General features: G+C 40.4%; 2 protein-coding genes across 6 annotated transcripts in view; one reads left to right on the forward strand and one right to left on the reverse strand.

Annotated features, from left to right (window-relative positions):
* The window catches only part of rfx1b (regulatory factor X, 1b (influences HLA class II expression)), an 18,629-nt gene extending 10,269 nt beyond the window's left edge, over window positions 1-8,360 (reverse strand). The window contains exons 1-6 of one of the 4 annotated variants that reach the window (XM_079616356.1): window positions 8,082-8,360; window positions 3,776-4,129; window positions 1,361-1,458; window positions 1,185-1,259; window positions 918-979; window positions 478-820 (exon numbers count right to left, since the gene is read on the reverse strand). In XM_079616356.1, the coding sequence (XP_079472482.1) occupies window positions 478-820; window positions 918-979; window positions 1,185-1,259; window positions 1,361-1,458; window positions 3,776-4,106 (909 nt within the window). In that variant the 5' untranslated portion in view covers window positions 4,107-4,129; window positions 8,082-8,360. Of the gene's footprint in view, window positions 1-477; window positions 821-917; window positions 980-1,184; window positions 1,263-1,360; window positions 1,459-3,775; window positions 4,130-8,081 lie in introns of all 4 variants that reach the window. The other 3 variants (XM_079616353.1, XM_079616355.1, XM_079616354.1) reach the window with 3 other exon arrangements.
* Window positions 6,811-14,971, forward strand: rln3b (relaxin 3b). 2 transcript variants are annotated; one of them, XM_079616360.1, is made up of 3 exons: window positions 6,811-6,939; window positions 13,280-13,446; window positions 14,448-14,971. In XM_079616360.1, exons 2-3 carry the CDS (start codon window positions 13,353-13,355, stop codon window positions 14,738-14,740), a joined length of 387 nt encoding a protein of 128 aa, XP_079472486.1. In that variant the 5' UTR covers window positions 6,811-6,939; window positions 13,280-13,352; the 3' UTR covers window positions 14,741-14,971. The 2 variants fall into 2 exon arrangements, with proteins under 2 accessions (XP_079472486.1, XP_079472485.1); XM_079616359.1 differs by lacking the exon at window positions 6,811-6,939 and adding an exon at window positions 11,283-11,939 and having other exon boundaries at window positions 13,021-13,446; window positions 14,448-14,966.
* Window positions 14,972-15,057: the final 86 nt, after the last annotated feature.

A 15,057-nucleotide genomic window follows, 5' to 3' on the forward strand; every position in this document is an offset into this window, starting at 1 on the left:
TGAAATCCGCGGAAAAAGAAGATAGAAGCTGAAAAAATCTATTTTAGCGGAGATGAGAGACTAAGTTTTGAGTGCTTATATCTCCTAAATGTGAATTTTGTCATTGTTTTGGCGCACACCAGCTTATTCATAACCTTAAAGCTAACATATTCATCCTAAAAGCTAAAAAACTTAAATTTTGATTTCAGGGGGCCTTTAAAAGGTTATGGGACTTTAATAAATCTTGGCTCTCAATGCAGCAAAAAGGTAAAAATGTTATTGAAATGAGTGCTACATAACTAGAGAAAATTGAGAAAAAGGGTGTGATGTTTGATCTGCAATTTTAACTTAAAAACCCTGGAGCTGTCAAAAGTCTAGCAGATATCCACGTTTATTTGTCAGCAAAAGGATGACACAAAACACTGCATGAAACTCTCTCTGGGTGAGAATCCGAAGCATCATTCATGCCGTACCACCAATGAACACAAACATACTCACAGTCGCAGGCGAAGCGCGTGTGTTGTGTGAGAAATTCTGGTTCCCACCGCCAAGCATGTACCCGCCCTGAATCACGTAACTACCCACCCCTCCGCCCGTGGCCACGCCACCTGCCCCGCCCACTTCCGACGAAGCCCCGCCAGTCACCACGGTGATCCCCGAACTGCCCTCTGAGAACATGGACACCACCCCTGTGCCCGTCCCGGACGTCACAGACACAGCCTGAGTGGTGGCGGGGGACGTGACCTGGGAGCCGGTGGTGGGGGACGTCTCATAGTAAGTGACAGAGGGCGTGGCTTGAGGGTAGTGGGAGGGGTCTGCGAACGAGTAACTATTGGAACGACTGAAAAGGGAAGAGAGAAAGAGAAATACAGAGCAAGGTAAATGTTTGTAGGAGTAAAGAGTTAAATATATGCCACAAGAACTGTGTTTATGCTTACATTGCAGTATCGTTGTAGTTGGCGTCTCCCTCCACAAACTGGCCTGAGTACACATGCTGTACCTACACACACAAACACACATCAGTGTCACAGCAGACGTTTAAATGGCTCTTGTCTGCATCCGAAGCCCAGACTGTTTAATTTAATTGAGTCAGATATGAGGGCGAACATCACAAAACATGTCAAATATGATGTCAAATCTAAATTTGCACTTAAATACATGAAACTAATCCCCATGTTTAGCAGTTATGAAGTGTGTGTTTGTACCTCAGGTGTGATGTGTAGATTACTGACCCCCAGATGTCCACTTTGACTCTTGGTTGTGGCCTGAACAACTGACCTCTGCTGGACACAGACCACCACAGTTTACGGATTTACCAGATTATTACGGCTTTGATGTATATAAGCCAATATATACACAAATGTGCATATTTGCATATTACCTGTGCTGTCTGCACCTGTTGCACTACCTGTGTGGGAACACCGGTCTGTCCCGCCGGAGGAGAACTAGATTCAGAGTCATTTGAGTGAAGCGAGCCCTCTATATGAACACAGATACAGACAAAAAACAAGTCACACAAACATTAAATGACTGTATAATATGCTCATTTGCATATTAAAGAGATCATATCATTGAAAAAGGATTGTTCTTGATCTTGATAAATTCTATTAAAACATACCGTAACTTTAAGAACTCAAATGGAAATCACAAGAGGAAAAAACAAACAAACATTCGACGCAAAACTGCAAAAGTGACTGAAATCATCATAATTACGTCTCTGGAATGATGAGTTTATTAACATATTAATATTTATTAACATACATTAACATATGACCGCCCACGTTTACATATTCAGTATTCAGCGAATTGTCTATCTATTGTATTGTTACTTATTGCATTGTTTTATTTCACATGTAAAGAGGTTACCAGTCATAAGAGGTCATTTACATATCGGACTCTTAAAGGTACAGTCGCCAAAACAACCTAGTTTAGTTACTTTAGAAGAACATTCTGGGTTATAAAAAAGCTAAACAAAATGCAGCAAAAGTTAGACTATGACCACTTTACACTGCTGAAGCTAACATCCACCACATCTTACTACAAAGGGCGTATGTGTGTGTGTGCAAGAGAGACACACAATGAGAGGAAGACGCTCTGAAAAGAAAGATAAAGAGACAAAAAACGAAATGAGAAGGAAACACGTGACAAAACCGCTCTCAGAAAGGAGGAAATGATGACTGTGTAAAGGGGAAGATACGCGTTTTACTTAGTACAAAACGTACAGAAGGAAATACACATATAGTATCTAACAAACAAGTGGCAAAACAAGCCCTCATACTTACGATACAGCACATCCAGACTGTACAGACAGCTACTGTAAAACATGATCTGAACACAGAGACACATCCAGCCATCTCTCTTTATATGTCACGCTCACACGGGCCGGCCTTGAACAATTAATCTCCACAGATGGGGCGAGAAAGCTCTCGTTCAGGTAAACACGGGTATCAGATAGAGAGGGAGATTGAGAGAGGAGAAACCCAGCTAAAGAAAGGATGAGGATATGCATCGTTTACTTTACCTGTGGCTTTATTTTGATTTTCATTCTGTTTTCCTGTATCCTTCAGTTTATCTCTCTCTCTCTACTCAATTAAATGATTCTCTGATATCGCCATCCTTCACGTGATCAGCTTTCAACTACAGCTTTTCTACAGGTGTTTTTTTTGCTGTTCTCTTTTTGTCATATCGCATACACGTTCATCCGCTTTATAATTCAAATGATATGCTTACATTAAAAAAACTTTTTCTATATATTTTATATAGAAACTTTTTTAGCCAGCATGAATTTTACATAGACATATGTAATTTACCGGTATGTTGATGTTTTATGTTGAGATTTTAATCATATATAACAAATAAATGAGCAATAAATACATTTACATATATTTGTATTTCAATTTCAATTTAAATCTATTAATTGTAATATATCGATCAAATTATTACTGAATATACACTACCATTCAAAAGTTTGGAATAACTAAGATTGAAAGAAGTATCATATTCACCGAGGCGGCATTTATTTGATTAAAAAATACAGTAAAAACAGTAATATTGTGAAATATTATTACATTTTAAAATAACTGTTCTATAACGTGAATATATTGTCAAATGTGATTTATTCCTGTGATCAAAGCTGAATTTTCAACATCATTACTCCAGTCTTCAGTGTCACATGATCCTTCAGAAATCACTCTGATATGATGATTTGATGCTCAAGAAACATTTATGATTATTATCAATGTTGAAAACAGTTCATATTTTTGTGGAAACTTTGATGCATTTTTTGGGGGGATTCTTTGATGAATAGAAATGTAATTTATTTGAAACATAATTTTTTGTAACATCATAAATGTCTTTCCTGTCACTTTCATTTGAGGTTTTTGTGGCCACTATCCATAAATCTATCAGGTCTCACAGAAGCGTCCTTCTTTCCCCATATAAACTAAAGCTGCGGCGACAGGAAGTCAATCCACACACACTTCCCCAGTCACTAAAGCACAAACACTTCTCCAGGTCGCTGAGTAGGCGATCAGAAGTCATCAGAAAAACATGTGTTTGTGCGTCTGTGTGTTAAATTAAAAGCACAGGCACATGTGTGGGGATTTATTTTGAGGTCTTTCTATTCAGGGAGAGACCTAGAAAGTGTCAGGTGTCTGTTAGATCGCATTACACACACGTTTGTACACGCAATGCATGTAAACTAGTGGCGCTGCTGTTAATGGTTCAATCCCAACTACGACTCTACGAGTGACATGGAAAGTTAAGTCTATGTATCTAGTGAAGTGCATGTGCTCACCAGTAACGGTCACCACTATGTACTGGGCGCTCTGGCCGTTTCCGGCCTGGGAGGCGGCGCGGCCTTGTATCTCTCCTGTGACGTACTGCGGTCCCTGAGGGGGCGTGGCCAAGACTGCTTTCTTTTGAGTGACAGAGGGCGTGGCCTGTGCTCTTATGATAGACCCCGTCTGTGATGAAGCAGACCCCGGCGAGCTCTGCATGTCGGACAGGAACTGAGACGTGCCGGTGGTGGAAGTGGCTTTCTGCTGGGTCGATGAGGCCGTCGTGACGTTGCCCCCTTGCGACTGGGAGGGTTGAAGATCCTCGGCAGTGTAGCCTGAAGTTGCCATGACGACAACAGCCGAAAATCCCTCTGCAAATAGAAATGAAGCCATGCAGGAAGTTAACAGATTTGGACTTCTTGCTTTAATTATAGACAGTATTGCCCTGGAGGATATTTCACAATTACATTTGTTTCCTTATGGAAGACTTCAGGCAAAACTACTGTTTTTTTCATGCAGTGGTAAATAAAAAAAACGCTGATTCATCCAGTAACTTCATAAGTCGACACCATTGCTGAGTATTTTCTCCTTAAAACGTCTCAAAAACGCGGTTTGAAATCACTGGAGTTTCTGACGTCACACACTACCTTGTAACCAATCAGATCAACGTGTGATCGTCAACCAGTGGATCTCTGAGCGGCTGTGAGTGCGTGGAGGCGGGGCTCATTTGCATATTCATAGAACCGCGTATACTAAATGAGGCAAGGGTGTCGAGTTACATTCGAGAGTTACAGAATTCAGTTACATTCAAGCTATTTTAAGGCATGAAGACATTTTTTTCAAGGAAAAAACTTTTAAATATGTAATTTTGGATAAGTTTTAAAGCAGCACCAGGTAACTTTTCAACCTTAATAATATATTTCCAAGTCTCTTGTGATGGTACATCGACTTACACTAGGTTGAATGACACGTCTGCCATAGCCTGACGGGGTCTGTAGCGTTTTTAATCGTACTTTTAAACTTCGGGTTTCGGGTAGTAACCGGCGAACAAAGAGAACTACAAAATTCGACTGCTTTACGGCATATACGTCACTTCCACCACCACCCCCACTTCCTTAAAATCGGACGTGCGAGCCAAACTAGCGTTTGTTTGCCAAATGTTATAGTCATGGCCGAAGCAGCACAGAAAAGCAAGAAAGCAAAGGTTTTGTCGGAGGAAAGCAAAAAGAGGAAACGAGAAAGTGATCGTATTAAAGGCAGAACGAGGATCAACATTGGGCCAGCGTTTCCTCGCTGGCGTGAGCTGAAGGAGGAGGAGGGGTGCCCGATGCCACCCGTCCCGGTTTTCCAGGGATTATTCTCTTTTTTGAGCGACAGTCCCAGAAAATTCATATTCTTTCCCGGGACACGAATTGTCCCGTTTTTTTGTGAAAATGTACTTCTAAAGTAGAATTTCCTGGTTTCAAATTAAACCGTTTCCGTCTACTGTTACTGTGTTTTCTTCATAGTTGTGTACAGTACATCCGATCCTGTGTCCGTAAACGGGTAAAAAACATGGTAAAAACGGGTAAAACAGTGGATTGGCAAATGCCAGGCGTTTACTTTTATTTGATTGGAAGCTCAACTTATCGCCTAGCAACTGCCTGTGCTGTCGGTCGGTCGCGCGCGCGCATCAACACACATCCAAGATGATACAGTGTGAGTTTAGTTGCTAGATAGCTTTTTAAAATATGTCTATTTACATCTATTGTGTGAAATGGGGAGAGAGACGGACGAGGAGGATAACCACTGTCTATGAGGATAACACAACAAAGTCGGATGAGCCACCAGTGTCAAAGAAAATACTATTTACAACCTACAACTCAGACTCAGACCACAAATAATAATAATAATCTGTGTCCCGGTTTTTCACACTTCAAAGGTGGCAACCCTATGCTCGACCGATGCGGACTTTCAAATATCAAATGAAAGCCTATAAAGGGCGTGTACAAGTTTGGTAGGGGCTACATTCTTTCAAGTAAATATATAAGATGCACAAAATAATATTTTAGGATACCTAACATGTCTGTGATATTTGTTTATTTGTCTTGCCTCAAGCTATAATAAATCGATTTGTAAAATTTGCAGATTCATCTATGGTAGCTTGATATTATAATATTGACGATATATGGTTATTATATCTACCACTCAAACATTGAAGTATCATATAGATTCAGTAAAACGGTAACCAATAGACTAGGCTACTATAATGACGCTGGCTTGTAAACGTAAGCATCACGATCATTTTTCGTTTGAAAAAAAATAAAACCCATGAAATTATATTCATATGACATGCTGAAATATATGCCACTGTACCTGGATGAAGACATTTCACACGCGACGCAAGCAGAACACCTGCATGTGAACTCCTACAGTGTTCTGGGCTATCATGGTTGTCAACAAATGGACGTGCATGTATGACAGAGTTTACGACAGTAGTAGAGGACAATACTGTTTCCCAACTGTAGGGGGACCCCGAGAGCAAAAAAAAGAAAAGTAACCTAGTGCTGCTTTAAGGGATAAAATGATTGATTAAAGAGGGACTTTAATGTACTGTGATTAATCAACAAAGTTAAGCATTGTGATATCTACAGTATTAGTTAAAAAATGTACCCTAATAGTGCTTTATAATAAGGACACACATTTTCATCATATAAAATATAATTTTATTTGAAAGCAAATTCACTGGCATTTTTCTTTAACTAAATAGTTATCTGAATACAGAACATAATATGCATTTAGAATATTTTATTTATTATTATCAACAACAATTTAGCTAAAAAGTGTTAGGCATTTTGTCTCACTCAAAATCCAGTAGTAGATTTTAGATCGCATAACACACACATGTATTCGTTTTTTTGTTGTTGTTTTTTTACTAAAACTAAACGCATTCTCTTTCCCTGTCAGACGCACATAAATCCTTTGTGGTTTTGAGCTGGCTAAACTTGTTTAACAGTACTCCCATTTTCCCTCAAATTAGAGGCAACGGCCCGGCCCATGCGTGCCCTGTCTTGTGATATGAAGCTCCAGTCAGAATTAGTCAGGAAGCCATTGTGTTAAACAGACTAAAAAGAAACACTCACATTATTAAAATCATGCCATAAAAATAAAACCAAGAGGGCATGAAATGACAACACGTACGGTAGGCCTATACATACACATCTTCAAGAATTTAACTTAACAAGCATCATATATTCTTGGCTTATTTTCAAAATATTCGGACAAATTTACATGCAAAATGTCACAGAGCTACATTAACTAACTTAATAACTAATGATTTGTACCACTTAAATGAATCAACACTGAATTTAAGCTGGACTACGACACAATTTTCAGCTGCTGTAAAGCCAAAACAAACTTTGTTGCATTATTTTCCTGTTATCACTGTAAAGCTGCTTTGAAACAATCTGTTTAGTAAAAAGCAGTATATAATTAAAGGTTACTTGACATGAGCATCAACTTTTGATGAATCTTGTGTTATAACTAGACAGACCATAAATCTGACAATTACATTATGTGGCATATTATATATTTTTCTTACTATGTGTTGTTAGTTACATACTGAAGTACAACAGTAATAAATAAATCTTCATGCTTAGTTTCGCCTCAATATGTACTCCCATGTTAAGATTGTATTGTATTACCTAATATGTGTCTTATTATTTATGACTTTTTTTGTTCATTGGTGCCAGAGAACAAAGTGTAACTGGATAGACATCTGTCAATCACGCCCTTTCAACTTCCCACGCCCCGCCCCCTGCCCAGGACACGCCCCCTCCACTCCCTCCGCACTGGAGCTGATCTGGCAAACATATGGCAGTTCGACGACTCCCTCTACAAAGTTTTCAACCCTCTGAAAATACAATTCACGAGTGTTTGATCCAGCGAACGGCTACATTTCATCGTCATGTGCGTTAAATAAACGGAGCGCCGAAAAAAGATTAGTCGAATGCGGATTCACTGTCAAAAGTCGCTCTTTGACATTTGATCCCAAACTGCTCGCCCGTTTCAGTCATCAAGTCAGTTAGTTAAACACACTTCTGACGTCACGGTCGCCAACCATAAACAAACAACAACAAGTAAAAGTCACACACTCTCACGTTACAACACCCGCCATTTTGTAGCGCTCGAGCAGATTTGACATCGTCATAACAACCGCCAGCGCGTGCGAGAGGCGCGGGGTCGAGTTGACGAGCGATAACTGAGGAAATCGCGTCAGGCACACTTCAGCACTTGCAACACAAAACAAGAGGAGGTTGCTCAAAATAAAGTTGTTGCGTTCACCTTTCGCTTCTTGCTGGACGATCTTAGTTTGGCGCGGAGTTTTATTTTCTTAATGCCTCAAATTGTTGTTGTTGATTCTCGTTGCTGGGTTCTTGTCGCCACGACTACCGTGACTATGGCGCCTCGTCCTCACCGGGGCAACTGTTGCTACCCACCCGTCTAAGTACCGCCCTCTTGCTTAGCGGCGATTGGCTGCGTGTCGCCAAGGAAAACGGTCTTCTCTCTTCATTATTGGATAAGGCGAGTGCCTATAACAAACTTACATTGTCATTCGCTGACAGTTGCTGTCAGTCGAGTTGCTCTATTACGCAAGAAGTACACGCCCCCTTTGCGTTCATTAATTGGACCGCATTTCTGTCAGTCAAACGTCAGGGTCAACTGTTACCCAATCAGAACAGAGTCTTGTCGAAAACTGAAGATAAAACAGAAGCTAAACGTTAATAACCACTATTTATATATTTAATGTAAAATTTATCAAAATAGTGTCTGTGCACAACTAGAGCAAAATCATTTATTATCATTACTCTTACAAAACGGTATACCAAACAGTTTTTAAACATCAGATGGCAACATGGAACTTTGATATATATGTATTATTATTTTAACGTACCATTTGCAAAGTAAATATATAATCCAAAATACTTTAAAGCTACACATCTACAGAAATATGTAAAAAAAAAAAACGTTTTCATATTTCTTCCATAAAACAAGATAGAAATTAAGACTTGTGTCTGAATATTGTACTCTGAATAAACAAATTATTCTCAGTTTAAGCATAAAAGTCTCTAAATGTATCATTTTATTTATAATTTCGTATTATTTTAATTATGCATGCAGTGTGAGTCCATTAGCATATTAATCATAATAGCCTACTATAAATTATCACTGAGGTCAGACAGGCAACCAATTAGCCCATTTGCTGAAGGCTCATCCATGTGCTGTTATCTCTGTGAATGCCAGTGTCTGAATCATATTCTCCAGACTTTCTTATCTCATGACTGTATGATTAAGAAGAAACGGGCTTTTGCTGATATGCTTATAAGCCGGTTTCTGATTCTAATTAACCACTCGCACATAACCATCACTTTCTCACACCCATATCCTCTTCTTATCTTACCTGAAATGTCACCGGGGCTCTTTGTGTCAGGAGAGGTCAGATAACCCAGCCTGCACCCCATAAATTTTCTATTCTTTAATTATTTGTGTATTGAGGATATCACTTGGAATAGCATGTACATTCTATGGCAGTGAAATTATGCAGTACCACCTCAGATGTATTACCTCAGATGAGGACGCTTATTGCGTGTATCTGGGTCTTGGTTTATGTTTTTTTTTTTTTCATGACCCCACGCAACGTCTTCACATGCAGCTCATGTGCTTTTTAGTGCACTTTACATGCAATAAATTTGCATCAGTGAACAGAGAAGTCCTGGGTTTCAATGATCTGCTTATGAAAATATCTGGTCAAAGTGTACCATATTTAATGTTTTATTAACTTGAAACTTTAACTTTAAACTAACTAAATTAGTTTTCTTTGTAAGTTATGGTAAACTTTTATTTATTCATTGCAAAGAAATGAGGGCTTGATTTTGTAAGATCTGAAAGATGATCCAGATTCAAAAATAATTTAAATGTATTAAACCAAATCCACTCAGGCAGGGGCGTAGAATTTAGTAGGGACGCTAGGGACGTGTCCCTACCAATATCCAGTGACACTGATATATCCCAATAATTTCGTCCCCACCAATTTCAAAATCAAACCTACGCCACTCAACTCAGGTGCACACAAAAAGGGCAAGTCCACGAAACAAGAGTGCACAGCACCAACAAATACCAGACACATGAATGAACCAAACTGAGGGACTTAAAGGTGCTGTGTCACTTTTTCACTCTACTAAAGCATAAAAATACCTTAATGTTTGCACAGATATTTAGGAAACATGGTGAGTTCACATACTGTCTGAAAAACACTTCTACAGACAGTTATTTTACTTTGAAATGTGCGTTCCGTGACGGAAAACTGTTTTTGTTTTGGTCTGTGTGATCTCGCCCACTGCCAGTTCACCCAATAGTATTTCGACATGCCAGTTAGCAGGAAACACAATTATTGCAACCATCAGCAAACAAACTGAGTCAGAGATTGCAGATTCTAACCTAAAAGGCCACGTTATCCATCTAAAAATATCTATGATCAAGAGCATATTAAAACGCGGAAAAAACAACTCATTAACTTACAGTCTGTAAGTCTCCTCGGCTTTCATTGTCAATTGACCTTTCGCAGGTTGTTTGATTGACATGCGATCTGACCAAACATAATCCGAGGATTTGAATTTGAGAAGCGGAGTGTACTGACGTCTTTCCGCGGTAAAAACAACATTCCTTCCTTGTTCATTCATGTTTATTTGATGCTATAAATTAACTAGAAGGAAGAGATGATCGGTTCATGAGCAGCTTTAACTGAGCGATCTGTCACGACACATTAAAGAGCCACAAAACGGTATTTATTGTTGGTACCAAATTTGAAAGTTGAGACTTTGCTTCATATCAAAAGTAGCCTGGTCTGTCCTGTCTGTCAGTGTGTTTTCAGTGTCCTCTCTGCTCCGCAATGTATTTTTCACTGTGTGAGAACATGGTGTGGTGTGAGAGCGGCGTAGCTTGTCGGACATAGCAACAGTAACTAAAGGGGGCGGGTCTTTGCGAACGGTCAATTGCGCCTCGCTCCTGTTGCGTGTTTCCAAACTGGCAACCCGCGTGAGCGTCGAGTTTGAGGAGGAGGGGGCAGAGGAAACAACGATCTCCGATATTTTTTATTTGGACTGCAGTACTTATTTCGACCACTAGCTGTCATTCTTACAGACTGCACCTTTAAATACACAGGGACAATGAACAGACTACAAACAGGTGTGGTCATTAAATATCAATAATCATGGTGACAAATAAGTGGCAAGGAAATTAGAAAAGGAAACAGGAAACAATAAGCAAACTAAGAGTCCATGAAAACGGGACTAAGACAAACTGAACTGAATGTGAATGTGACAGAACGCCTCACGCCGTAACATGACTGAGAAGGAGGTTCAGGAAGCGGATGAGGGGCTGGTGAACGCCGGGAAACCGTCAGGAGGGCAGAAGGGCGAAACCACACTCTAAAAAATGCTGGGTTGTTTCAACCCAATTTTGGGTAAAATATGGACAAACCCAGCCGTTGGGACCCAACGTTTGGTTTTGTCCATATTTTAGCCAAAATTGGGTTGAAACAACCCAGCATTTTTTAGAGTGCAGGGCGGAGCTGATGGTGGGAGTAACCAGGGAGACAAAGATGTAGGCAGGACCCAGAGAGGAGAAGAAAGAGGCAGGATCCAGGGAGGAGCAGATGGTGGCAGAATCCAGGATGACATGGATAGGAGGAGTGGCCATACGAGGACCCAGAGCGCAGCAGGAAGGACGTCCATAGGGGAGTGGGAGGAGAGTGAGCCGTATCGACGACCTCCCGAGGTGGAACCGAGGTACCGGAGGGCTGAGGTGTAACCAGAGTGACCGAGGGCCATGGTGGAGCCGGAGGGAGGGTGGAGCCAGACAGGGCCGAAGGGGTGGAGAGATGGAGCGTAGTGGACGGCTCGTGCCGTGGCACAAGGATGGAGACATCCAACTAAGGTGGAGCTGGAGGAATGAGGAAGCCTGGTGGAGCTGTAAGGCCGACGGTCCCAGGTGGAGCCGAGGGAGGGAGGAGGCGAGGCGGTGGAGTCAGGGCGACGGGCTGAGGCGGAGTGACAGGATCAGCGGCTGGAGGCGGAGCTATAGATCCACTCACCCAGGTGGAGCTGGATAACGGCAGGATCATGTTCGGACAGTCGTACAAACGTAAAGGACTATTATAAATCGCACAGTGTGCACCTGGCTTAAAGGACAAGTTCGGTATTTTACACTTAAAGCCCTGTTTACAGATCGTATCTGATGAAATAGAACGGTTAAGATTAAAATGTGGACACATGCTCCTGTCCCGAGAATTTTAGGTTTATTTCGCTTCCTCCCCACCCCCACAATGGTTGTCTATGTGCACTGGCAGATTCCTTCCTAAAACACATTAAACTTTCGTTTACAAAGACGTGAAACTCACCGAGGGGTCAGGGGTGTTCACTGATACGGTTCCAAAAAAAATCGCTGCAAAAGATGCTTTCCAACAGGTATTATCGTAGTTTTTGTCCAACTCCATTGATTGTATTGAATGTGCTGTGTGAGGTACGATATTCCTCCGCCGCTTCTTCTTCTGCTTCTTCTGTGTATTCAATTAAATGCCAGCGGTTTGCTTGCAATTGGCAAAGGTGCATTATCGCCACCAACTGGGCTGGAGTGTCTATTATTCAAGCTCTCAACGGAAGAATCACGGGTGTGACACGTTTGGCAAAATAGGTCCACAAAAGCGAAATAAACCTAAAATTCTCGGGCCAGCAGCATGTGTCCAAATTTTAATCTTAACCGTTCTATTTCATCAGATACGATCTGTAAACAGGGCTTTAAGTGTAAAATACCGAACTTGTCCTTTAAGACAAACTGAACTGAAGGTGAATGTGACAGATTTTGTCCGTGGGGAATTGATTGGATGGTTGGACGGTTGTGGTTTGCTATTGGTCGATTTCATGTGAGTGACAGGTTGTTCCGCCCTCACGAGTAAAGATTATGAGGTACAGTTACTAAAAAAAAATGATGTACACGAATAAATAATTTATAATAAATACTGCAATAGCCTATTAAATGGTCCAAATTGGAAACGCAGTGAGGACATGATTATTAGGCATTTTACATTAAGTTTCCAATAAAAACAGGATTTTTTTATTTATTTAGGATCATTAAATAGACATTTACATGTATCTGACTAAAAGTACAATGCTTATGCCAGTGTGTGTGATCAAGTTTGTAATTAATTGCCATTTTGTGTGATTAGACGGTGTGTATGGCGTCAAAAAGGTCAGGAGTGATGAGATCAGGTCGCTTCACTCGACATCTCCTCCATAGAGGTGCGCTGGGCCGGGGCTTTGTTTTCCTAAAGGTCTCTGCCCTGCTATCACAGTCTGACACACAAACAACGCAGGCTCCATCAACCCCTATAAAAGACACACCAGGCTGAGACCCTCTTTCAAACCAAGAAGGACAACATTTCCAGCTGCTCAAACTTCCTCTGTCCTCCTCTTCCTCATGTGTAGAGCTGCAGTTCTCACACTCGGCCTGCTGGCGGCGCTGCTGTATGGAGGCGCTCAGGCCACAGACGGACTCCCGATGTACGGAGTGAAGCTGTGCGGCAGAGAGTTCATCCGGGCGGTCATCTTCACCTGTGGAGGCTCGCGGTGGAGGAGGTCTCTGGATGTCTCAGGTGAGATATATGAAGAAATCAGAAGTTCTGTTTATTTCATTTTATTATGTAGGCCTACTTGTTCATTCCAATGCAATTCACACAGAGGAACCCACATTTTGTTTCATAGATGATGCAAGTTATACCTCATTCATGTAAGCGCCACGCACGCACACACACACACACACACACACACATTTGATCATAATATGTTTTTTTATATATTATGACAAAGACCACACACACAGAGTTGGAGCACAAACTGAATCACATAAAATCCACAGATTAAATTGAACTAAATATTAAATATCATCAAACTAAATAATGAAATGTGACTACAGCAATAAACACATACATAATTTTTAACATTAATAATGATAATTGATAACAATATTTAAATAAAATTATTATTTATTATATTATTAACACAATACATTTTTATTATTAATTTATGTTCGTACATATATACTGTAATATATACATTTATTTATATATATATATATATATATATATATATATATATATATATATATATATATATATATATATATATATATATATATATACACACACACAGGAGTAGTGTTCTGAAATAAGGAGGCAAAGTTTTTAATGTTTTTATTTTTTTAATAAATCAAATGTAAATTCATGTCCCAGTTATAAAAAAGAAACCAAATACATTTTTGCAGTTTTACATTAACAATGTTATTAAAGTCCTATTTATTAAAACCAAGTATAAATGTCATCAAGCCTTTTTACATTTATTCCAGCATAATAACCTATAAGGCTGTAATAATTTAAACAATTAATATTTTGTGAACTGATGTTCAGCTATTTATCAGTCATCAAGCACTTTAAAAATCATAATTCTGATCACTTAAAGTAAAGCAACAGCAGGTCTCCTCAACAAGGAGTGTCTGTACGAGTTACATACTGAAGTTCAGGTTTGCTCAAATAACTAACACTAGCTATAAGCAGTAATAATAACAGCGAGATATTTTCCTGTATTGTTCTCGGATCAGGCGACCTGTCCAGTCACCGGCTCTCCACTCACGACGACGAGGCGTCTGACAGCCGGGCCGCCAACCCCATCCTCCTCCCCATCAGACCCCGTCCCGACGCAGAGGCCCTGGCCTGGGCCGGACAGGGTCAGGAGAGCCCCGTGTTCAGCCGTCCCGCGCGCTCGCTCATCTCAGAGGACGTGCTGGAGGCCTTGCGCACCTCAGACCGGAAGGGCCGGGACGTGGTGGTCGGGCTGTCCAACGCCTGCTGTAAATGGGGCTGCAGCAAGAGCGAGATCAGCTCGTTATGTTAAAGAACTGCATGGTCACATTCCTCCACCCCTTCCGAGTCTTCTACTTCCATCCCAGCCGTCCCAAATGTGAAAAATGAAAATATTTGTGTCATATGTGTACTATAGCAGATTTTAGCCAAAGTTTGTTATCATGTTCAACACCATCTCTTCATCTCTGTCTTTGTATATTCTCGAGTGGTCATTGATTTAATAATAGCAAACTGGAATAAAGTTTTGATTACGATAGAATTCATTGTAATTTGTAGCTTCTTTTTTTTTATCCCTTTATTTTTCCAGGAAGGTCCCATTGAGATTAAAATAAATCTCCATATTAGCAT

This window comes from Phoxinus phoxinus (assembly GCF_949152265.1).
Source record: "Phoxinus phoxinus genome assembly, chromosome: 6".
Lineage (NCBI taxonomy): Eukaryota > Metazoa > Chordata > Actinopteri > Cypriniformes > Leuciscidae > Phoxinus > Phoxinus phoxinus.

Bases quoted from the DNA above. Each gene is read 5' to 3' on its own strand.
- rln3b (XM_079616359.1), top strand. From the start codon at position 13,272: ATGTGTAGAGCTGCAGTTCTCACACTCGGCCTGCTGGCGGCGCTGCTG. The intron at 13,447-14,447 runs GTGAGATATATG...TTCTCGGATCAG, and splicing joins GAGGTCTCTGGATGTCTCAG to GCGACCTGTCCAGTCACCGG.